The 25,006-nt window shown below is 41.4% G+C and overlaps 1 protein-coding gene across 1 annotated transcript in view; it reads left to right on the top strand.

Annotated features, from left to right (window-relative positions):
- LOC110674284 (putative uncharacterized protein DDB_G0288973) overlaps positions 1-24,752 on the top strand; it is a 62,998-nt gene extending 38,246 nt beyond the window's left edge. The window contains exons 2-3 of the mRNA XM_021838561.1: positions 23,726-24,207; positions 24,272-24,752. Coding sequence (XP_021694253.1) covers positions 23,726-24,207; positions 24,272-24,752 — 963 coding nt within the window. The remainder of the gene's footprint in view (positions 1-23,725; positions 24,208-24,271) is intronic.
- Positions 24,753-25,006: the final 254 nt, after the last annotated feature.

Genomic DNA, 25,006 nt, shown 5'->3' with positions numbered 1-25,006 from the left:
CTACTCCGACTGAGAGTTCCACGCTGTTGGAAAATCTTCCGAAATCGACCGCAACTCCCGGCAGAATCTACCCAACTCCGGCAGAGCTCCCCGCCGTACGACACCCGACCCGAATTGTACCGTCAATCACTCATTTGTTGTTCTCTTCATTTCCACTGGAGAAACGACATTATCTCACTCACCGCATTCCAGATATTTACGTCACTACATATTTTGTCCACGATGTTGCTCACTCAGATGTCTTCACCACTGACAGTATTCATCTCTCTATGCTCCGTATCGAAGCATGGGCATTCTAAAATTACATGTTTCGGCGTTTTCCTCTACATCGCCGTACTCTGGACAGAGCGGCGATACAACGTGGCTGAACCTATACTTTTTTTTAAAACAGCCGTGGCCTAATAGCAACTGCGTCATGTGGAACCGACTTCGTGTGTCCTGTTCACCCATTTCGACAGGTTTGGGATAAGACGATAGGTCCACCTTCCATTCGCAGCGGCATCTCATTCCCGCTGCCACTTCCCCATTGTGTCAATTCTTCCGAACTCCTCTAGTGCCAATGGCCTCGTAGCACTTACAATGTTCTTTCAAAACGTAGTTAATAAGGATCATGCCGGCTATCACACATACTGCCTTCGATGATATGGTGCGGTAGGCACTCGATATCCGCATGGCCATCAGCCTGAACTTACTGACAAACCAAACATGTTTCCTCTTTGTCTTCAGAGCATCTACTCACGCTGGACCAGCGTACCTAAGGATGATTGAGGACACGCGAGCCAATAACCTTCTTTTGCTTCTGCTTATTTCAGCCTTCTGAACCATTTTACAGATGCTGATGAGCACCAATTCAGTTTTCTGGTGAGCTATGGGTTTCCCGCATCCAATTTTCAACAATGTCCACTCTTCCCAGTGATTCGCCAACCACCACCAGCGTTATGTTGTCTGCAATCCTACGAATTCGACGCCTCTTAGTAGCTTCAGGGTCAGCACTCCGTCGTACAGCTACGCTGTTGAATGCGTTCTTCGCATCGATCGTAACGACTGTATAAAAGCGGTTGCCTCGTAGTTTTGTCGTCCTTGCTTTGTCGGCTATGTCCACCACCATTTTGGATGTATTTTTCGTTGAATTCCCACTCCTAAATCCGAACTGCATCGCCGACAGTCTATTTCTGCCTTCTGTGAATGCCGGAAGCCTATTGAGGATGATCCTATCCAGTAGCTTACCGAGTGTATCCAGCAAGCATATCGGTCGGAACGACCCTGGTTCACTGGGGGACTTACCCGGTTTTGGCAGCAGTACTAGTTTGTGCCTTTTCCAGTGGTACGGAAAATGCCCTTCCTCTAAGCAGCTGTGCAGTGATGTTCTGAACATATCTGGGTTGGCTTCTAAATCTGCTGTCAACGCCACGTTGGAGATACCATCCGGGCCGGGTGCATTTTTCGCTTTCATTTTCTTTACCTTTGCTAATAGCCCATCATTGGTAATGTTTATCATGTCCTCGTCTTCCTTGCCGTACGGAGTCGCAGGTCATACCGTCGGCTCGTGTTGTGGGAACAATTCGTCGACGATGATCTTCAACTTCTCTGGGCATGTTTCAGCAGGTACTGCTGGTCCTTTGATTTTGGCCATCGTAATTCTGTAAGCGTCTCCCCATGAGTTTGCATCAGCATCACGGCGCAGCTCCCCTTGAAACAAGTCTTCTTGCTCAGCTTAATTTCTTGCTTCAATGTGGCTTTTGCTGTTCGTAGCTTTACTCTCCGTTCTTGTCTCTCGATTTCGTCTTTAAACCTTTGCATTCGCCTCCTGGCTCTGAGGCACTTTTCACGAAGGCTGTGATTTGACTCATTCTACCAATAAGCTGAGTTGTGTCGGATGCACGCACCAGCGCAGCCGTTAACTCCTCCGAACCCAAGTTCCGTATCGGATCTTCTCTTCTGAGTGCTTCAACAAAAAGCTAATTCGTTTTCCACATCCTCTCATGTGGTTGCCTTTCGCTCAGGGTATTATGTTTCCATTCAGCGATTGTGTAGTGGACCTCCTGATGGTCACTGTGGGTATATCCGTCGCAGACTCTTCGCGCCAGCCCTGGGTTACAAAATGTGATATCGATTATCGAGTCCCGTCCATCTCTATGGTACGAACTAGTGGTTCCTTCAACGTACTTTTGGTCGCCGCTAATTAGATTTCTGCAGCTTCTGCTCTCTGCACCTCCTTTTTCCACTCCTTGATGGCTGATCTTAGAGTACCTTGGGTGCTTGTCACGAGGTCCTTAATGTCGTTGTGCCTCATATCGACGTACTCGCGGAACTCATCCGCCAGGGTTTTCGCCGCTTCCACCTTCGATTGCTTTGGAAGTAAATTCCGTAAGGTTTGCAACAGCTTTTGCTTCTCTCTCTGTTCTTCTTCGCGTTGCTGCTTATCGCGCATCTCCTGTCCACGCTTCTGCTGCTCTTGTTCGTGCTTCTGTTGCTCTTGCAGCTGCTGTTGCATCCTTTCGTTTCACTCTGTCGAACTTTGGCAAACCACTCTTTGCGAACCGATTCGCCGCATCTTCTCCGTCGGTGTTGTTTGAAATATCTCTTTCCATGCTCTCAGGGTCCCCCCTCCGAGCCATATCACCGTCGTAAGTAGTCGTCTTTGTGATCCCATAGTTGTATTCGCGAGTAGGGAGGCCATGCAGGGGTTGACACGGTCCTTCATAGGATACCGTGTTCAGAGCCAGATCGACGCTAGTCAGGAATTTTCAACTGAGTTTACTTCCACCGCCTAAAGTGGCGAGTTTTGAACGTACTAGGAGGCCTGCCAGGATTTGATCGCGACGGGGGCAACCGTACCATTAGCCCACCTGCCACTTCAGAGTGGGGTCACCCGTGCTTACTAGGGAAGTGGAATGGCACCATCGTCGGCTCCATTGCGTCTTGTTGTCATGTTGAATCCTTGGGCTTGTCGATCCTACTGTGCTCGACGACACGCCTTCTTTTAAGCCACCTCTACGGTTGATATTCGTTTTGCTCAAGTGGACCCAACCTGTTGAACGATACATGCAGAGATATAGCTTTATGGCTGTGAAGTCTTTAATGTTGGGACATCTGGGATTTCACGAACCTTATTACTGTAAAACCTTACCAAAATTTCATGGTTACTATGATGGTCCCTTGGAACAGCTTTGCAAAGGATTGCTGTTCCATGACTCGATATTTCTATGAGTTGATGGTCCCTTCAATATCGACTCATGGAGGTTTCACTGTATCAAAATACAGAGGGGAAGGGATGTTAAAAGATCCCACGGATGAAGAAACCTAGATGTTCAACTCGATGAAACTTCACTAAAATGCTTCTATAGAGACCATTGCTTATGTTACTGTTCAGCAAAACCACGTTGAGGGTGCCAGATTCGACTCCCGGTCTGGTCTTTGCGCTTGCAACACTGTATGCAAATGCAAAAATTATCAGCTATCAGTTAATAATGGTGTATAAGAGCTCATAGGAACACTAGCCTTATATGCAAGCTTTATCCAGATTCGGATGTAACACTGGATCGTAGAAAAAGATTTCTTAAAAATCATGTTTTATCCATCTTGTTCCATAACCCTGGAACGAATGTGCCATCCACCTCGTTAAAATAATGTAAAAAAAAAACAAAATCACATCCTACTAATTTTGCTTCCAAGCTTCTCTCCAAACTCTTTGTTAGAGAGACACGGCACGTTAATGCTTCCAGTGGGCGATTTGCCCTTTGAAGGAAGCACCACACTAGACAACGGACTAGCATGCAACGCCCAGTGGCACAGTCGAAATACATTCCTGACGAAAAGTTTTCCGGACTGAAGCGGGAATCGAACCCACAATCCTTGACTCGATGCGGCTAAATGCTTGGTAACACTAGCCGCACGGCCACGAAGCCCACTGTTGAAGAATCAAAGACCAACCGTCTCGTTTAGACACGTTAATAGCCAAACACCATTAACCCAAATTATGCTGAAAATTAAATGTTTTGTCAGCATAAATGTTTGCCACTGCCAAGTCCAGAAGTCAACATTGGAGCCGCAAAAAAAGAGGAGCCATGAAACCGGATACGCCGGTAAGCACATCCGAGCAACATACCCAAACCATCTTCCTGTTGACTGTTCGTCCTTTCTATCAGTTTCACAAACCCACACGCTCGCTACCGGATGTGAGACAATGTCGAAAACCGGCTCCCACCTGGTGGTGAGAAATGAAAACAAAACAAGGCAAAATTTAATTTAATTTCATGAAATATTTATCATAAAAAAGCAGAAAGTCCAATGTTTTGCTAGAAGCCTACCAAAACAGAACCATTAGGAGGCTCCTTGCTGCCGTCGTCGAGCTTCGTTGGCTATTCATTGTGTCGGGTGGAGAAAACTGATTCTTCGCCTCAGGTAAACACCAACGTGATGACAACCGCTTCGACAGCCCACAGGGCCTGTGAGGAAAAGAGGGATATCGAGAAAGTGACCATCCACCGGACAAGAAGCAACGTTGAGAGGCTGCAACCCGACGATGAGGAAAGATGCATCCTTCTATCTAAATGACGCCACACTTATCACGTTTTATGACTTTCTGACTTGTCCCGTGTCGTTCTAGAGGGCGGCGTTCGATTTCAGATTTTTCTTCCACTGGGTGTCTCCCTAGAGGGACAGAGCGCTGTTCTGTTCCCATCGACCATCGGCTTCGACTAGCTAGATGACGATGCACATCTAGTGGATGGGACCCGGGAACGGAGAAAACGGTCGTTCGTTCTACTTGTTGCAAAACATGGCTTAGAAATTAAATTTATGACACTTCTTCCCAGCTGGAATTCCGATTTCTCGCTTTTCCGCTTTTTATCGGTTGTTTGTCGTGGCTAAATCCGTTCTTTGGTTTTTTTCTCCCTTCTGTCCTTCCGATTATGGCTTGTAGTTTGCGTTTGCTATTGCTTGGTTCGTCGTTGGTCGTCCCAGAGGAGATGTATAGTTTGCTCATTTATTGACGAGAAAGGAAAGAATCTTGCAGCCGGAATGTTGATGGCTCGTTTAGAGTTCGGAAATTATAGCGGGAAATTTATTGAGCCTTGGTAGCACAAATGAGTATCATTAATTTTGTTGTTTTTCGAATTATTCATTTAATTGAAGACGAGAAAATTGTGATCAAAAAGGCCAAATGAAAGAAGGCCGATTTTAAGGTTTCGAATGTTTCAATAAAACAGCTGCATCAATATCCGGCATCATAATACAAGCTCTGCTTAGAGTGAATACTAGATTGGTTCAAATCATGAAAATAATTTATTTGAAATTTCCATCTCTCACATATTTTTTACAATTTTAATAATAATACATAGAGTTCGATCAATTTTGCAAGGAATTTGAAATATCAATTTAGAGGCTTAGAGATAACAGGAACTAGGGGCCTTACTTAGCCAAGAGGTCAGAGTCTGTGGTTACAAAGCAAAGTCATGCTTAAGGTGCCTGTGTTCAATTCCCGGTAGGACCAGGAGCTCTTCATAAAGGAAATTTTCTTGACTTCCCTGGGCATAGAGTATAATCGTACCTGCCCCACGATATACGAATGCGAAAATGGCAACTTTGACAAATAAAGCTCTCAGTTAATAAATGTGGCAGTGCTCATCTTACACTTAGCTGAAAAGTAGGCTTTGTCCCATTGAGGACGTAATTCCAAGAAAAAGACGATGAACATATTTATCTATTTTTTGTTAACGATAGAAATAAGTATGTGAAAAATAAGCTTAGTCTGAAATTGTGTCGTTGCTTTAGATAGCATCACTACAGTAGGGACCCGATTTTGTCAGCCCCTCGATGCGGCCCTCACAATTTCATTCTCAAATTTAGTGCCTAAACGATCTTTATACACTGTCTTTGTACCCTTTTTGCATGAACCACGCAAGAAGTTCCCCTACTTTTTTACAGTAAGCAAAGAAAGGTCCTAAACGCGTCTTGAGTAACAGGTCCATTAGAATGTCCCAGCTCAGTATGGGAGAAAAATAAAGTTGTATGGTTCCACGGGGCACCCCCCGGATTATTCCTTGGGGTTAGAGAAAGACTTTCTTAAAAATTCTGCTCATTTTGGTCATTCCATGAACTGGCGCATTTGAATTGAAGTTTATATGGGATCTTCAGCTCAAACATATGGGAAACAGCACATCATCTACTGTTTGGTTCAGGAAAATTGCTAATCACATTCAATTGGACCCAGAATGACAAAAACCCTGCTTAATATAATGGCGAACAATATTGTGCATTACATCATGCAATACTGCTTTGTGTTTCTTAAACATAGCTTGATGGTAGCCACTAAGCACATCATAGCCACCTATGACGCTGGGAGAGCTGCGGCACAAGGCGCATGCATATAACTGATTGTACGGGAGTGCTGAACTAAGCCTACACAGTTCGAACGAAACGCGTAAATTTCTGAGACATATAATGCACATGATTGGAGCGTGGAGTATCATGGATATTTTCAATTATATGTGATGTAATCCAGCAGGATCCTCTGCGGTTACATGACATTTAACACATTTTTACATGATTTCAGACTTAAATTTACATGACGTCATGTTTACATCGCATAAATGAAGTTTACATGACGTGTAATCTTCATAATTTTTAACTGTGTAACTTTCAACAACTGAAATGGTGATGGAAATGAGATTAAAACCATATACAACCTTCTGCAATTATGTTTAATAGGGCATCAACAAGTATATTTGTTATTCTGGGTTGAATTTAACGCGATCAACTAGTATTTGGAACGAAACAGTGACATAAGGTAAATTTTCAATATTTTTGAGACGAATATCCTATACAAACTTCAATTTGAATGCGTCGCTGGTGGAGCAACCAATTGAGTTGGAATTTGAGACAGCTTTTTTCTTACCCTAAGGCTCATATCTATGGAGTGCCCCGTTGAGTTATACAACTTTTTTGTTTAAGGTCCATTTAACGTCTTACTTATTGGAAAAATTCAGAAGATTCAATTCGTAGTGATCCCTTTGATTGACTTTGATTTTGATCTGGCCATTGGGACAACCGGAATCAATCTGATACCTAGTTCTACATGACCATTGAATTATCTTAGACTTTTTCTTAGAACACCGAAATTCCTACAAAAATCATGTGGAAATGATGAACTTTTTTTTCTACAAATTTCTTCAAAGTGGGTAATTGCCTCGAAAGTCTTCTTGGAATTCCTTTCAATATAATTCATAGAGTGTTTCAACTGGATATATATTCCCAAAACATATTTTGAAATTAATCTGGAAGTGTGTTGAAGATTTTTATAGAATTTCTTCAGAAATTTTAAAGGCATTTCATCAAGAATTTGACCTGGAATGGTTGAAAAAAAATTCTTATGGTATTCAAAAAAAATGTTTTTTTCGAAGGGATCCTTTCAAGAATGTAACAAGAAGCTAAAGTAAATGAAGTCATTCCTTATAAATTAAAATTACTTCATAAGAATTCCGGATGTAGTTTCTGGACGAGTTCAAGAGGGAACGCATGAAGAAGTTTAATCTTGAACGAATACTCTGAAAAATCTCTTTGATGTACCCAGTATGTTTCTGGAACAATTTATAAAATAAGAACATTAATATTTTTAAATTAAAGTTTCATCAGAGTTCTACAGATTATTTTTTAAAGTAGTCACGGTGCCCCGACAGACCGTTATTATGCAAAAAAAAAATGTCCATCAAATCTGAGCACAGGGCACGATTCCTGGGGTCATTCTGCTTCTCTGGGCCAATTAAAAAAAAACTAGGAGGAATCTGTAGAAATCTTGATTTGAGGTTTTTGACTCGAAAATTCAATATGATCCATATGAAAATTTTGCAATAGCGTTGATAAAAACCTATTAAACGCTCAAAAAGTTGGCAAAACTGTTCTCAAATAATATATAACGGTTACCATTGTTATAGTTATAGTTGTTATAGGAATATTTACAACTGACTTAACATACCAGAGTGGCTTAAATATGTTTTTACAAGACTTAAACCAGTAAGCATAATTTAATAGAATGAAATCTATGAAATTAATATTTAATGTACAATTGATGGTACGTTCGATAAACGTGATACTTTCAATGCTGAATATTTTTAATTCACTGCTTATTTTTCGACTTTCACACTTAATGACCAGCCCACCGAAGTCTGCCGTATTTATTTTGCTTAATAAAATTTGCTTCTTTATACATCTGGCACTACTCTTGATGTATTGCCTTCAGCACTTGTGTGTGTACAATCCACCTCCTTCAGCCTTCAGCACTTTACGTGAAAATATCCTGTTCAACATTCTCAGGCAGGGGGGTCCGTAGCCTTGAGGTTACGCTTTCGCTTCATAAGCGGAAGGTCATGGATTCAATTCCCAGCCCCTCCACAAAAAAAAAACCCGTCCAGCCACCAGATGACGCCGCACGGAGGACCGTGCGTTGGGAGAGCACATCCATCCTCCGTCAGTGAGAGTGAGAGTAAAAGAGTAGAAGAGAGTGAAAGCAGATGTAAATATAGTTAAGTTAAAAATAGATCTGTATCGGCATAGCAGATACAGACGAACAGAATCCGGCACAAATGTTCGAAGATTTACAAAGTCATTAACAACTTCAAACAAATTCCTAATAAGTACTTGTTTAGTATCAATATCACTAGGACTTCCAATATCTATATACCTGCACCCATTTACACCCGATTCTGTTTTTGCACGGGGGTTGCGTACCGTGCAAAAAAAGTTTTCAGTTCAAAATTTCAAAAACCGTGCAAAAAAAGTAACACCATTTCTCGACGTTTCATGCAAAAATAAGGTTTTGGCGAAAAAAAATGTATGGAAACTTTTTTTGCACGGCCGTGTAAAAAAATATCCGTGCAAAAACAGAATCGGGTGTACTTCGTTTTATTTTTTTCGGGATTCATCGTCAATGTGTTCATTGGTTAATAGGTCGCGTTCAACTCAGTAACGAAAATCTAACTGTGGCAGGTAATATCAAAGGCTCAAAAATAAGACTTATAGCTGATTGAGCTGGCAAATACAATCTAGTGTAAGAATTGTAGATGAGGAGCCTATTTTTTTGTAAAGTTACATGGAATAAAAAGAGATGAGTTTCCGAATTTACTGTTCAACATTGCGTTTTGTCGCAAATACTCCTTGATTTTGCAGATGATGACTTTATTGGAGTCGATCGCAATGCAGTATAGCAGGGTTTCACTGTTTTACAGATGGACAACTAGAATAAGCTTTTAATTTCATTTGCTCTACCCAAACGTATATGGTTGCATGTAAAGAAAGAAGTAGGTTCAGATGTGATCTTGCTGAAGCAGGTCTTGATGGAGATTGTGACGTAAGATAATAATGTTCCCCATGTAGTAAAAACACGTGTACTGGCTGTGAATATCTCCTTTTACGGATTACATAACCAGCTTAGGGTGAAGATGAATCAAAGCCAAACTTCAAATCTTCAAGAGAACATATCTGGAGAACCAAACATCCGTTTAAGCTGAAAACTTAATCGATTGGTCATCATCAGCTAGTGATCAAACGATTAAGTTTTCAGCCTAAACGGGTGTTTGGTTCTCCAGGTTTGTGCTCTTGAATTTGAGGTTTTGCTTCGATTCATCATCACCTAAGGGACCCGCAACTAGCAAAGGGAAACGACATTTATACACTGTTGCTTGGCTTATCTGACTTCATAGATCAATTCCCAATGATAGCTGAATCAAAGCTTAGTTAGCTAAAATGCGGTTTATACATTCTCTTTACAGCTGAATAAACCGTAGGTTAGCTACCAATGTTACCTGGGTTATTTCGTTAACAATTTCGCCAAACCACCTCCCGATCCTTTATGTTAACAACTGTGAAAAGTGTTTTGAAAACTAGATCAGTTTCAATAATAATGCAAAGAGAACAACGATTAATGCAAGCATGCCTAAATGAAGAATTTGCCCTGTATAAAACGCTTATGCTTGGCTTTAAGCACATTTATTTGAGAACAGGAGTGAAAACTATAGAGTGAGTTACATAAGCAAACTTCAGTGAGCTGAAACAAAGTATAGAGGTTGGCAGCAGGGATGGGATAACTTCACTAAAGGTAGATGGACCCATCGGCTAATACCAAATGTGTCAGATTGGTGTATAATAAACCATGGAGAATTTAACTTTCACCGTGTCGTGTTCGATTGCCTCCGTTTCATTGTTGTAAGAGTTCGCATGCTCGTTACACGCGGAGGGGACACGTCTCCGGACAATATAATCCAGAGAATGTGCGCAAGTGCCGAGTGCTGGAATGCAGTAACTACGGCTGCACTCACCTTATGCTAGAATTTCAGCGCAACAAAGGCTGCAGAGGATTGGCCCTGCCGAGGTTGGTCCCCTGTAACATTGTCAGCTAGGAGAAGCAATTTGCTTAGGCTACTTCTGCCACATGTGTACAAAATGCGATGACCTTTCTCTGAAGAAATACAGAAAGGTGGTTCCGGAGAGGAAATGATCTGAAGCCAAGGTGCATAGCAAATAAGTTGGATCATTCAAGTGAAGCACGATCTTCGTAAAGTAGAGGCCACTCAGGCCTCAGTCTGATTGGTAAGGTTAGTAAGATTCATCACCTTCTCAAAATGAATATTAAAGGCAGAACGAACGAACTCGCTTTAATGCGAATCTGAAGACTTTGAAGGATAATCTTACGGTTGAGAACCTGTTACTCAAGAGTCTTGTAAAATACAGGACATCGGAGGAATGCTATCGACTGAGGGAACTGGCAGTGATCTGTTATTGGCTTTTGATTTACACTGACTGCAACGCCAATAACAGATCACATACAGGACATCTTTACATTGGATGTGTGTGATCTGCTATATAAGCAACAATTAAAAGCAGGTTGTTTCAGAGTGTCCACTCTACAAAAACGGGCCAAGTAGAAGGTTCCTGTTAGTTATTACCTAAACCCGTTGGGTAAGTGCAGGCCTATCCCCATCATATGTATGATTAAATGTCACAGACAAGTCCATCCTCAAAATTCCATCGCAATAGATACAAACACCATGATTTGACTCCTGCTGCCATCGTGACTGTCAGTTAGGATTACCGTACGAAAAATGCGTAGGACACCCAGAAGAAGAACTGTTCATGTTAGATTATCTACACCGCAATTTTTCTAACCAGCTCTTGCTAACCACAAACAGCGGGTAATCCATCTTCTTCTGATGATCATCGTTTGGTGCCCTCTGTCTCTCTCTCCGCCCAGGCCCCGTAATTGCGGAGAAAATCTGTGTGGAAGCTGTACAATCCATGTGTGCGGTAATTAACGCTAATTAAACGTGCATTCTTGCAATTACGTCTGTTCATTCAGGATCGGTACAGCTCTCCCAACTGGAAACAGCAAAAAATCAGAGCTCCCGGCTGGATGCTATCGAGCCACCAGATTCGGAGTTTTTTTTTTCACCCACAACGGTATGTCAGTATGCTTGGGCAGGTCCGGATTTGAAGGTCCTTCAACTTGTTATACAAAATCCAAGTCTTAATTTTTTTTTCTCGTGGGACATATTCAACGCTATTGGAGTTCAGATTTCCTCATTTTGAATGCCGTAATTGTTAAGGTTTTCTTGAGATATTCACTAAAGGCTTAGAATTAACCTTGAACGAAACCCATTAAGTTTCAATACAATAGATTTGTTTTTAAGAATTATTAATATATTCATATTACAAACAGTCGTTTCTTGAATAGCCCAGTTCTCAGAAAAGAGATGAAGTTCAGTTAAATGGGCCCTTTTGATCGCTACCAGAATGCGAGCTCGCTTGTAGCAGCCCAGAAGCCCAAATCCGGCCCTGGTCGGGCTGCCGCTTCATGCAATCTTCATGGTGACATGCAACGATTGGATTCGATTCTCTTGTCTCGTACCAGTCATATCCAAAAGTTTTTTTTGCCTCTGAAACCAGATAAAAAGGCTGGCATTTCCGCGTGTACCCACATTCACACACACACATACAACCACAGGCATATCCACGGTCCCGGCGCGGTCCGGATTCTCTGTTGGTCGGAAGTCTCAATAGAGTTGGTGAGCTCTCGGCATGATAGTCGTCGGCAAAAAAGCCACTTGGGTGGCTTTCGAATCAGATTTCATTCGTCCACAGTTCCGTGCAATTTGGTGCGATTTTAATGGCGTTCTTCTTTGCGTCGTCGTCGTCCCACGTGTTGGGTACAAGCGTACGTTTTGTCACTACTGGGCGCTGTGTTCTGGAAGTGTTGCCAGATTAGGGGTATAGTGAAAAATTCGCTAACGGTGGTTATCCTGTTTTCGACGGGTTCTTCACAAAATAAATCTTGGAAGGCCTCGTTTGAATGTTCATAGAATATTGCAAAGATGGAAAATTTTTCCTTCGCCTAAGGCTTCCAAAACACAGCTTATAATTTGAATAATATAAGCTCTTAATTTGATTCTTTAGAGAAAACATATAATCACAATAAGAGTGGTTCCAATAAATTGGACAGATATAAACGAGTGAAAAAAATTAAACTGAAAAATAAAACATGCGAACTGCTACGGCTGCAAATGAAATGTGATATTTTGTAACAAAATGTTTATAATAACTCAATTTTGTTGTATCAAATAAAGATAACTGTTTTGTTTAATGCACACAGAAATAAAAAACTAATGGCACAATTAAAATTATACTATACAAAGGATTAAAAAACTGGCATCACTCTACTGCTATCCAGACATATAACGTCACCATTGCAAAGACAAACTATTTGGTTGCATTTAGCGTTCACCCAACAAACGCCGTTGATCCCTCTCAAACATGACATGTTTGCGAGTTCTTCGGAAGTTTTTCTTCCCAACAAACCTACGCACCATCCCTTCCATTCAGGCCCATCCCCCTTCACCGACCGACATTGGCTAACCCGGAACGGTTCACTTGGCACGCAAACCCGGCGTGTCACAAAACGATGTGCACATACAGTCATATTTCATGGATCTTTTAATAAAATAAATAATCCATGAAGGAGCGAGGACGTCGAGTCGCGTACTGTGCGGTTTCGGGAGCGAGATACCGGGATGCTCTTGATGATGATACCTAGCTATTTCCCACTTTCTCGCTACTGGTTGTTAGGATTTTTTTGTTCATCCCACCATCGCTGGCTTGCATCAGTACGTATAGCCGACGACGACGAAGACCGGATGAAACAGGCAGCTTCTCGACTCTCTCGTTGGCTTGGCTTGGCTGCTATCGCTGGCTGCTTGCGTGCGTGTTCAGTCGCCTTGGTGGTTGCCGTGTTCCGCATATGTGCAGCATCCGATGCGTGCCTCTTCGCTAATGGTGACATTCATGGATGGTTGATTTGAGGCGAGATTAAGTGATCGTCGTCGTTGGATGCCGAGGATTATTAGAGTAAGGTACGTGCGAGTGAAAACGAGAGACTCATAGTATAAAAAAAATGTACGGAAAACCAATGACGGAAGTTGCTGCTTCATATCGTTTTGACTTTAAGCTAGGATTATCGAAATCTGGCGGTGATTTAGTTGTGTAGCTGCTACTCGTGAAGAGTTGGAATTTTATATTTACAGAACGGACAAACATGACATATATAAAATCTAGGGTAAACATCTGTCTTCTGGTAGGAATGCTCATAAATCAAACATGCTTTTCTGATGATCACGAAAAAATATAAAAATGGGAATGTGTTCTATTGCATGTACTAATTGATACAGCAGGTTCTTTGTATTTTCAAAACACCATAATTTCCGCATTTTATTTTTTATCAATAAATAATTTTGAGAACTTTAATCATACTAAGAAAATACTTTCTTAATGTGCCACAAATTTTAAACAAGAAGTTTATGGGGTCCTAGAAAGTATGGGCACAACTTTGATAACAAGAATCACAATATTTTTTGAAACAAATTCTCATATTTATGTAATATTCCTTGAGGCATTTTATAAACTGCATGTGAAAATTTTGTTTGGCAAAATCACCTTCTGCATTGAAATTTTTGATTTTAGAAAATCGATTCTTATCTAGCCAGCACATACCCTAGTTTTGTGTTTTGTTGTAACTTAACTAGAAATATTTGTTTTTATCCAAATCCTTCGATGTGGTGAGTACCTAAACATTGTATCTGAGATGTTCCACAAGAATTTTTGTTTGAAATTTTATTTCGCTTTCTAGGAAACATTTGACAAAATGATAAAATTCTAAAAAATCGCTGGTTTCTCTCTGCACATAAGATAATTTCACTAAATCATAGCTTTTCAGATATTTTCAATATAAATAAAATTTATTAATTTCAAATTTACTTATGTAATACATCTAGAGGCAGGATCAATCATGTTGTGCGTCGTGTTCACGTCGTAGAGCAAAAGTACCGCGGTCGCTTAATAGGGTGATCTATTGATCGCGTTGCTTGCTCTTGCGTGGGCGAGCGATGAACACTTGTTCAGCGTATATTGCGCTTATCGAATCCTTTCGCGAATCCGGTTAGGCGTGATTATATTGGATCGCTTCACTAAAAATTGGTGATTCCCAGATCTCCAACTTATCCCACTATCCCAATATCCTTTCCATGAAAACTGTGGAGATGCAGAGGTGATCTCGGGCTCTCGGTAGTCACATTAACATTTCTTCCCTTCCTCGATGACCGTAAGGAAGTGGCGGGCGCCGTTATTGCTTTTTAAATTTGGAGCTCTTGATTTGTGCACGTTGAGAATGGTAAGCTAATCCCAAGCCCCATTCACTAAATCTCTGTGCAACTTTGATTGTTCTGGTCAATCACGGAGTAGCAACTACGAATTGTGCGGTCATCTGTGCTTATGCTTATGCACATTTACTCATGTCATACATCTGTATTGGGATAGGCAATAATAATTTTAGATTTATACATATTTTAACGGATATACAAAAACTTGGTTTTGATCCTTTTAAAAATCGACCACAGTTGAAATCGGATTTTTAATATCTATTCAAATTTTATGTACTTAAGTCTATGGGTTCCATTAAAATAAGTTATAGTCTGATCATCTATCGTATCGGCAATGAGAAATATATGTTGACAGCTTTTTATTGTACGTACTTTATAACATAGTACAAATTTCGTACAGAAAAGTCGCTCAGATATAACGCGATTTCCGCAAAACTGACAAGACGAGTAACACCATCAACAAACAGGTAGCGAAACAATTGCTCAAAATTTGAGCTATATTAGTTCAAGAATAAAATGTGTGAAAATCGGATTTTTATCTGCACTAGTCTCGAAATGGTAGTATGGTAAAGTCGTGCCCATACTATCTGGGATACCCCATGACAAAAAATGTTGCGATATGTTTCGCCATCTAGCACTTACAAAGGTTTGGCTTTCATCCATAATTGTTGATAAGTAATAATTCATCAAAGATTCCGATGTTCTATCAGTGCATTGAATCACACAAGCTGTTCCAACATTGGATATCCCAGACAATCAAGTTCTACGTATAAACGAAATCACTTTTTGTGATATGCGATGCTTATATGTGCAAAGTTTCCGTATACTATGTCCTGAAATGGCATTATCTGCCGATGTTCGCATAGTCAACGTTAATGCGAATATGATAATATATTTTTTTTTCATGACTATTCATTCTTTACCTAATAATACACTCGTTGGACATGACTTGAGTTTTAAGAGGAATACATATTGACATGAATACATGCATCAGCTTATCCGAATAAGCACACAGTTTGTCCATTGTTCGCGCAAACAAACAAAAAACGAGAGGGCGCTGATTGCTCGTATCAAGTCAAATGTGCCGTTTTGGCGAGTAATGGCGTTTGCTTTGAAAAATCAGGTCAATAGATTGCAGTGAATTTTAAGAGGAATTTCTGGTTGTATCCATCAATAAAATCCGACAAATACATGAAGAATTTCAAAAAATATTTCTGCATCAATTCCCGATGTAACTATTTCAATAAATTTTGAATAAACCTAGCTGAGATCAGGATTCTCGAATTTCCCGGAAATTAATTAGGAAACGAGAAAGTATTATTTCACAAAAACTCCCGGGATATGGGGAATTTCTAAAAAAAAACGTGATAAGCATATTTGACGTTTTTCCAATCCGTCGTAGCTTATCTAGCTCTTATATTACGTCTGTTCGATTGCTTGGGAAATTAGCGGACTCGGTTGACTCCAGTAGTCGGCGACGAAACAGAACAGCACAGATCTGAATTTAACTGATTGATTTATTGCTTATCGAACAGGCAGCGCGCCTGCTCAGGGAGATGACTATTGATATACTCTTATTCGTCGGCAAATCCATAAGTTGGAAAACCGCAATTATTGAGTTGCCTCAATAGCATATCTGCTACGAGATTTCGCAAAAGTGGTGACAAGACTCCCCCTTGGGGGCATCCGCAAACATTCCATTTTCAAATCGCTGCTTGACGCAATGTCGAGAAGAGATGTCGGTTATTGAGCATTTGATGAATCCAATTGGTAATCATTGTAGGTAGCCCATGGTTTCGTGCGGCTTCCAATATGGCATCGAAGGACACGTTATCAAAGGCACCGTCAATATCCAAGAAAACACCCAAGCAGGATTGCTTCTGAGCGAATGCTTTCTCGATATCGTATACAACTTTGTGTAAAAGAGTCACAGTGGACTTTCCAGATTGGTAAGCATGTTGATTCACATGAAAAGCCGTGTTTGCCAAATAAACATCACGGATGTGATGATCGATAATGCGTTCCAGACATTTCAGAAGGAAAGAGCTCAGACCGATTGGTCTAAAACTCGACGCACGTCCTCCTTTCGAGATAAACTTAACAGTAATATCACGTCAGGATCTGGGAATATACCCGGTAGCAAAACTGCTTACAAGTAGCTTTTTCAAAACATGTTTGATAAACTCAAATCCTTATTGGAGCAGAACAGGATAAATCCCACCTGCTCCTGGAGATTTGAAAGGATCAAAACTAGTGGGTGCCCATTGAATCGATTCACTAAATAGTTATGATACTGCGAGCCGAAGCCAGAGACTCATAACTACATGAAAAGACATTTGGTACATCTGTAGATGCTGTCCACACATCCGGGGATGTGTGTATTATTCTAAAACTTCTTCGTCAGAAGAAGTAAAGTCACCATTTGGTAGGCGAATTTCGTTCACTTGGAAATCCTTAGATTTTGCAAGAATTTTGTTCAGCCGACTAACTTCACTCAAACTGGAAACATTTGTACAAAGGTTTTTCATGCCGGATCGTACAGCAGAACGAAGAGCCTTCTTGTAAACCTTGCGAGCCGACTTGAACGACTCTGATCTAGCTGAACGGTTTCTGTTCCAACTCCTTCTACATTGTTTCCTGAGCCTAGTCAGATCGGAGTTCCACCATGGGGTCCCTCTTGTAGTCTGCACAGACCGCCGAGGAGATGCTTCTTTTAAAGTTTCCATATTGTAGGATGTTGTAGTATCACCGGCTTCATCCAAATCACTTGGGTTTTCAATGGTTGGAGAATACCATGAAATTTGGTCGCAACCAATTCAGTGTAGAGTTCCCAGTTTGTTGACCGGGGATTCCTAAAACGCAAAGTCTGCGCAGTTACATTTGAATGTTCAAAGAAGATGTATCGATGATCAGATAATGATTCCTCATCTGATACATGCCAATTCGTCAACTCGTGGCTGATTCTATTCGAGCAGAGCGTTATGTCTAACACTTCTTCTCTTGCAGATACCATGAAGGTTGGGCGATTGCCTATGTTAAGTAATCCAAGATCTGTACTACTTTAGTATTCCATCAGATTGGCGCCATACTGAGGTATGGTGGCCCGGCTTGGGGCACGGCTTTGAGTACCGATAGCTACCGTAGCAAGCTAGAGAGTACTTATAGGCTAATGTGCCTGAGGGTTGCGAGCGCGTACCGTACCGTGTCACACGATGCACTTTGTGTCATCACCGGTATGATGCCTATTGGTATCCTTATCATGGAAGACATAGAGTGCTTCGAAATGCGCGGCACAAGAGGCATACGCAGGACTGCCAGACTGGCCTCCATGGTCAAATGGCAGCGTGCGTGGGACAGTTCCACCAAGGGAGTGTGGACTCACAGGTTGATTCCGAGGTTAGATATCTGGGTCAATAGGCGCCATGGGGAACTAAAATTCCACCTAACACAGGTCCTTTCGGGTCATGGATGCTTTAGACAATATCTACACCGTTTCGGTCATGCGGGTTCTCCCGAATGTCCAGTTTGTGCAGGTTTAGAGGAAACGGCGGAACACGTTTTGTTCGTGTGCCCGCGTTTCCGCACAATGCGTGACCGCATGTTTGCCACATGCGGTCGGGACACGACTCCGGACAATTTGGTCCAGAGGATGTGTGCAGACGAGTTTGGCTGGAATGCCGTTTCATCGGCTATCACCCACATCGTCTCGGAACTCCAAAGGAGGTGGCGTGTGGACTCGAGGAGTGACTAGTGCAGACGCTAATCAACAGGTGGTCCAAGGGTTCGCAGTCGGCTACGTAGGTCATACCGGTGCCCCACGGTCGAAATCGACCCTTACAGCGATTAAGTGGCCGCGGGGAGAACATCCTGGTAGCGCTGCTGTCGTGGCGCCGGCCTACTGGGTGGATACGAGCCTCTGGTTGTTCGGGGCAGGTGGAGGCCCCTTCGTCAGCAATCCCAGCTGGTGCTAGCTGATAGGGCCTGAGCCTTCAGTAGGTCAAATTGCGAAGCCCGCAGTATCAGTTCTTGATACCTGCGGTGCAGCTGGGCGCGGGCTTAGTGGTCGACCCTGCCCGCCTTTAGCGGACAACGGGAGGTGAGGACCACCCGGGAAGCTGGCAATGCGCCAGCATGCTACCTTGGTGGACCCCCATAAGCGTGTCATCGATGTTCGTTGCTGCATGGCTACGCAGCTAACCTGGAGGATGCGATGTGCAATAGCCCCTCTCAGAAGCAATGCCTTCTTGGTGGTCCCGGAGAGACGAAGGGTTTGGCGGCAATGGAAATGGTTTAGTGGGTCGGGGGTGTAGTCCTGTTTACTGCTTGTACGTAGTAAATGGTCCCCAACCCCACACTCCCGGACCTCGGTCCGGAGTCTGTTGAGCAGATTATCCCCCCATTGCTTAGAAGGAAAAAAAAAAGAAAAAAAAAAAAAAAAAGATTGGCGCCTCTCAAATTGATATTTGAGCTGTCCTAGATGATGTTGAGATTGAGCATTGGCATCACTGCCAGCGGAAGGCCTTTTGTTACGCAGTGTACGACAGCTCGTTTGAAATCATCCGTTGGGGATGGTTCATCATGTGGTAAGTATACCGAACAATACACGTATTTCCTATTGAGGTCACCAACGGAAACATCGATTGTGACAGAACATACATCTCTGGTAGTTAACTCAGAAATGAGTGTAGCAATGATTGCTTTATTAACGATCACGCATGCACGAGGCATGACACGCGAGTTCGCCATTTCATTTATACTGAATGCAGCGAAAACTGGGCCCACAAGGTTACCTAGATAGAAGTTTCCCTTACGAAAGTAGGATTCTTGAACAAGCGCCACTTGGGCTGAACCATTTTGCATGAGTCTGCAAAGATTGATCGTCGCTGTTCTTTTATGCTGAAGATTGATCTGAGCTGTCCTAACCGTAGCCACTACCCAAACTAGGCAGGATTAAGCTTGTTGCCATCTCAGCAAGAAAAATATCAGCAACGAAAAAAAAACCAAACCGTATCTATTGAAAGTCACCAAAGGCGAAAGAGCACAGAATACACTGTGTAAAACGCATAATGCGAATCCATATAGGTGATAGTTTGAATTAAATAACAACATATTCATAATCCCACCCTTATTAAGCCTCTGGATGGAGGAGACTGAAGAAGGGCAGCTGATTGTCTAGGAGAAACACAAGGTCACTTGCACCATTACTCCGGCTAGCACAGGAAGGGCTCAATACTGTGGAGAGCGCCCTGGTGCCCCACAGGCTCCGTTTGCGGTTGGGTTCTATTTAGACCCCCCCAATCATTCATTCCTAGGTACGGTACGCATCACACCATAAATTAGGGGTCACCTGTGAGGTGGACTTTTACCACCAGAACAGGCAGTCCGTAGTGTTAATTCTTAGTCAATTGAAACAATCGCTACCGACACTATGCGGCTGTCTAGGCTGCTCAGGAAAAGGAGGTTAATATTGATGATTAACTCCTGACGTGCCTAAGCAGCCCACCAGCCTAGTACCTGTCTGAAAAAAATGATTTTTTTTTGTGTTGGAAAAAATATTTGAAAAACACTCTGGATTTTGATATATTTTTTTCAGTTTTTGGATTGGATAATATGAATATTCATATGACATATTCATGTGAAAAGAAGTGAGTTTGCTCGGAAAACATTACATTTGGTTCAGTTTTGAAGTGCTTCGCTCCTAGCTATGTCACAAGTAGACGCCTATGAATACATTACATTTGAATAGTTGAAACTGGGCCGAATTTGTATCGAAAACTGATTCAGCAGCCTATAATGCAGGCAAGATATTGGTAAAATTATTATTATAAATCACACTTCAGTTAATCATTCCTAATAATTGTGGGTGTTCGATATTACAGAACATATTTTTAAATGTACACAATAGTTATTATATTATTTTTCTATGGGCATATTCAGGACATTTTTTAGCGTACAATGCCTAATTAAAATATTTGATTCACATATTAGGGGGGCGATTCCAGATAAATATTGGCCTCAAGGGGCGAAAGATGAAAAAGTTAGGGAAGCACTGCTATAGACCAATGATCAGATTCGATCCTTTGCTTTCGCTGAACCGGTAGCTACGCTCCTTCTGAAGTCGTTGAGCCTATTTCGGTACCAGTTCGGCACTGAAATGTATCATGGACATGTAACACAATTTTCTAGTTGATGCGACTACAAACTATGTTGAAGCCAAGTTGAGCTCCAATGGAAACGTAAAGCCTAATAGTCGAAAAAGATAGTTAATGATTTAAACAAGAAAAGAAGATAGAGGTAAAGAAGAAAAACTGTTTACGACCTTCTACCATATGTACTGGTCTCAGAAAACAAAGGAGGAACTTTTGCGTAAACAAAGTGTTTAAATTATTTCATTCATTTTTATAGCACCAGTCATAAAGTATCAAGATTCTACCTACTTACTTAGTAGGAAAGCTTCCCGTCAGGTTCACAATCCTTCACCTACCAAAATCTCCCAAAAACCAGCTATTTTCCACGTCACCGGAACAGAACAGCAAGCAAGAGACTTCGGTAATCCTTGGTTATCATACATATTTTTCGCTTATGCCTTTTTATATGCGTTATGCCCTCGTCCATTGTTTCCGTACTGAACCCCGAAACACCGAAGCACATAAAGCTGTTTGATATAAAACTCTGAGCATCGACTAGGACGACAACAGCAACAACGGTCGTCGTTGGTACAGCTTGCCTGCTCACCAGAAAGACCTAAGAGACGCGCCATCGACGGAGAAAAACAAACGACCCAAAGTGAAAGGGACATAAAATCATGCAAAAGGTCTCATGTGTGAAATTTGCCAACTTTGCACACTGCGTGCACATAGACACGATCGATAAGGTGGAGGGGTTGCACGGTGGCCCAAAGTTGAAAAAAAAAAGATATATGTGCAAATGTTTTCGCTGGTAATTTTTTGGCTTTTGCCCCATCCTACTCTATAAGAATTTTTGAAAAATTTTAGTGAGATTTCTTCTTTTGGCCCACTTTCATATGGACAGCGATCACTGTGTGCTGGTAGGGGTTTGGTTTGGAGGAAAGTAGAAGTGTGGATATACGAGTATCATCCTCTAGTCTCTGGTGGCTATGAGAAAAACCAAGTGGTGACGATATGGAAAATGTTGTATATAAATAAGCATTTCTAGTACGAAAGAATGTCCGACAGATCTGTAGGAAATGGGTGTCGATGTCTGGTTGTCATATGAATTATGGTTCAACATTGACGATCCAGTATGAAAGTGATAACCACTCAAAAAAAAAATCAAAGAGAAAAAACACTATTACAAAATTAGTACCCATGTAACAAATAACAATCGAGTATATAGTGTTCATATAATACTGTTCAACGACTTATTAGCACCATATAAGCATTAGAGCGCTGATTTGTAGCGTTTAAGGCTTGGCGATAACTTGGATATCGTCAATGAAAAAAAAAAAAACACTTTTATTCAATATAAATAAAAAGGATCAATTTCCAAACGAAATTTCACATATGCCGATTAGTAGGTGTACATTTCGCTAATGCTACCACCAAACCTCTGAACATTGCAATTTTCCAACACTAACAACCAACTTTGTGCCAGCTCTCAATTAAAACTTTACGCCAAATTACATCATTTCAATCATACAGTGTGCAGTTACTTGGCACGAAGGGCGCTAGTTCTCGTTGAAGCCTAACCTGCCTGCTCACTAACCCTGACTCATATCGTTTGAACATACCCACCAAAGGAGACCCACATAGCAAAATCAACCTCCAAGGGGACCAGCTGACGACGGACGATCCCACCGAAGGCTTTCAACTAATCCTCGAGACCCAACTCAAAAGGTAAGGGAGAACGGTTACTTCAAAGTGCGCAAAAGAGCACATTCCGTACTAATAAGAACCCTCAACTCATTCTACCCCAAACTCGCCTACCAGAACGTAATATGAACCCAGACCGAGACTAGTTCCCTTCCTGAGGGACTTGGCTGTTCTCTTTATTTTTTTTACTGCCCATCTTTTGCCGAGCGCCCGGCCACTAATCTTCATTATTATTTTTTAGCACACGGTAATGAAACCCCCTCCCGGCACGCACGTACCGGCACATCGGCCTCCCTGTAGGCACTGTTTAGGCATTTGAAATTTAGCCCCCGTCGGTAAAACACACCGTTTGGCAGTTCCCAGCAGAAGAGGACGGTGGAATTAAGCCTTGGTGCACCTTTTGGGCTTATTTACTGGTAATTACCCGAACGTTAAATTAAGGTCCGATTTTTATCATTTTTTTGGAATCGTACCAAAGGTGGAAGAATAAGAAGCTTTAAGTGTGCAAGGTCAAGCCGGAAATTGATGGTAAATTTAAATTATTCCATGGATATTCTTAACATGTTTTCAAACCTAAACTTATTTCCATCAAATCAGTTGGATAACAAACGCTATCCACAAATTTGTAAATTAATTTAAAACAAAAATCAAAAATCAGGATTCTGATGTCAGAAGTCAGAAATTCGAAGTCAGAAGTCAGAAATCACAAATCACAAGTCAGATGTCAGAAGTCAGAATTCAGAAATCAGAAATTAGAAGTCAGAAACCAGAAATAAGAAGTAAGAAGTCAAAAGTCAAAAGTCAGAAGTCAGAAGTCAGAAATCAGAAGTCAGAAGTTGTAAGTTGAAATTTCTGAATTTGAATTAGAACCCCTGAATCCTTGAACTTGAATCTCAATCATCAAATATGAATCTCTGAAATTGATTCTCTAAATCTCAATCTGAATCTCGGAATCTGCTTTTCTGAATCTGGAACTGCTCTAAATCTGAATCTCTGAATCGGAATCACTGAATCTAAATCTCCAAACCTCTGAATTTAAATCTCTGAAACTAAATCTTTGAATCAGAATTGCTGAATCTGAATATCTGAATCCTAATCTCTGAATCTAAATCTGAGTCTGAATCTGAGTCTGAATCTAAGTCTGAATCTGAATCTGAGTCTGAATCTGAGTCCTAATCTGAATCTGATTTTGAGTCGAATCTGAGTCTGAAACTGAGGCTGAATCTGACTTTGGCTCTGAATTTGACTACGAATCTGACTCTGAGTCTGACTCTGAATCTTACTCTGAATCTGACTCTGAATCAGGTTTTGAATCTAACTCTGAATCTGTGTCTAAATCTGAGTCTGAATCTGGGTTCGAATCTGAATATGAATCTGACTCTGAATCCTAGTCTGAATCTGAGCCTGAATATGAGTCTGAATCTGAGTCTGAATCTGAGTCTGAATCTGGGCTCGAATCTGAATCTGAATCTGAATTTAAATCTGAATACGTGTCTGAATCTGAGTCTGAATCTGAGCCTTAATCTGAGCTTGAATGTGAGTCTGGTTCTGAATGTGAATCTGAATCTGAGTATGAATATGACTCTGAAGCTGACTCTGAATCTAATCTTTAATCTGATTCAGAATTTGACTCTGATTTTGACTCTGATTTTGACTCTGAGTTTGACTCTGAATCTGTCCCTTGAATCTGACCTTGAATCTGAGTCTGAATCTGAGTTTGAATCTGAGTCTGAATCTGAGCTTGAATGTGAGTCTGTATCTGAATGTGAATCTGAATTTGAGTTTGAATCTGAGTCTGACGCTAACTCTGATTCTGATCCTAAATCTAACTCAGAATTTGACTCTGATTCTGACTCTAAATCTGAGTCTGAATCTGGCCCTGAGTCTGACTCTGTATCTGAATCTAAATCTGAATCTGAGTCTGAATCTGAGTTTGAATCTGAGTCTGAACCTGAGTATGAATCTGACCCTGAAGCTGACTCTGAATCTGATCCTTCATCTTACTCAGAATTTGACTCTGATTCTGACTCTAAATCTGAGTCTGAATCTGGCCCTGAGTCTGATTCAGACTGATTCTGAGTCGGATCTGATCCCGAATCTGAGTCTGAAACTGAGTCTGAATCTGAGTCCGAATCTGGGTTCGAATCAGAGACTGAATCGGAATATGAATCTGACTCTGAATCTGAATCTGAATCTGAATCTGACTCTGAGTCGAATTTGATTCCGAATCTGAGTCTGAAACTGAGGCTGAATCTGACTTTGGCTCTGAATTTGACTACGAATCTGACTCTGAGTCTGACTCTGAATCTTACTCTGAATCTGACTATGAATCAGGTTTTGAATCTGACTCTGAATCTGAGTCTAAATCTGAGTCTGAATCTGAGCCTGAATCTGAGCTTGAATGTGAGTCTGTATCTGAATGTTAATCTGAATCTGAGTATGAATATGACTCTGAAGCTGACTTTGAATCTGATC

Source organism: Aedes aegypti, chromosome 1, assembly GCF_002204515.2.
Source record: "Aedes aegypti strain LVP_AGWG chromosome 1, AaegL5.0 Primary Assembly, whole genome shotgun sequence".
Classification (NCBI taxonomy): domain Eukaryota; kingdom Metazoa; phylum Arthropoda; class Insecta; order Diptera; family Culicidae; genus Aedes; species Aedes aegypti.
This window is presented reverse-complemented; position numbering and strand designations above follow the sequence as displayed.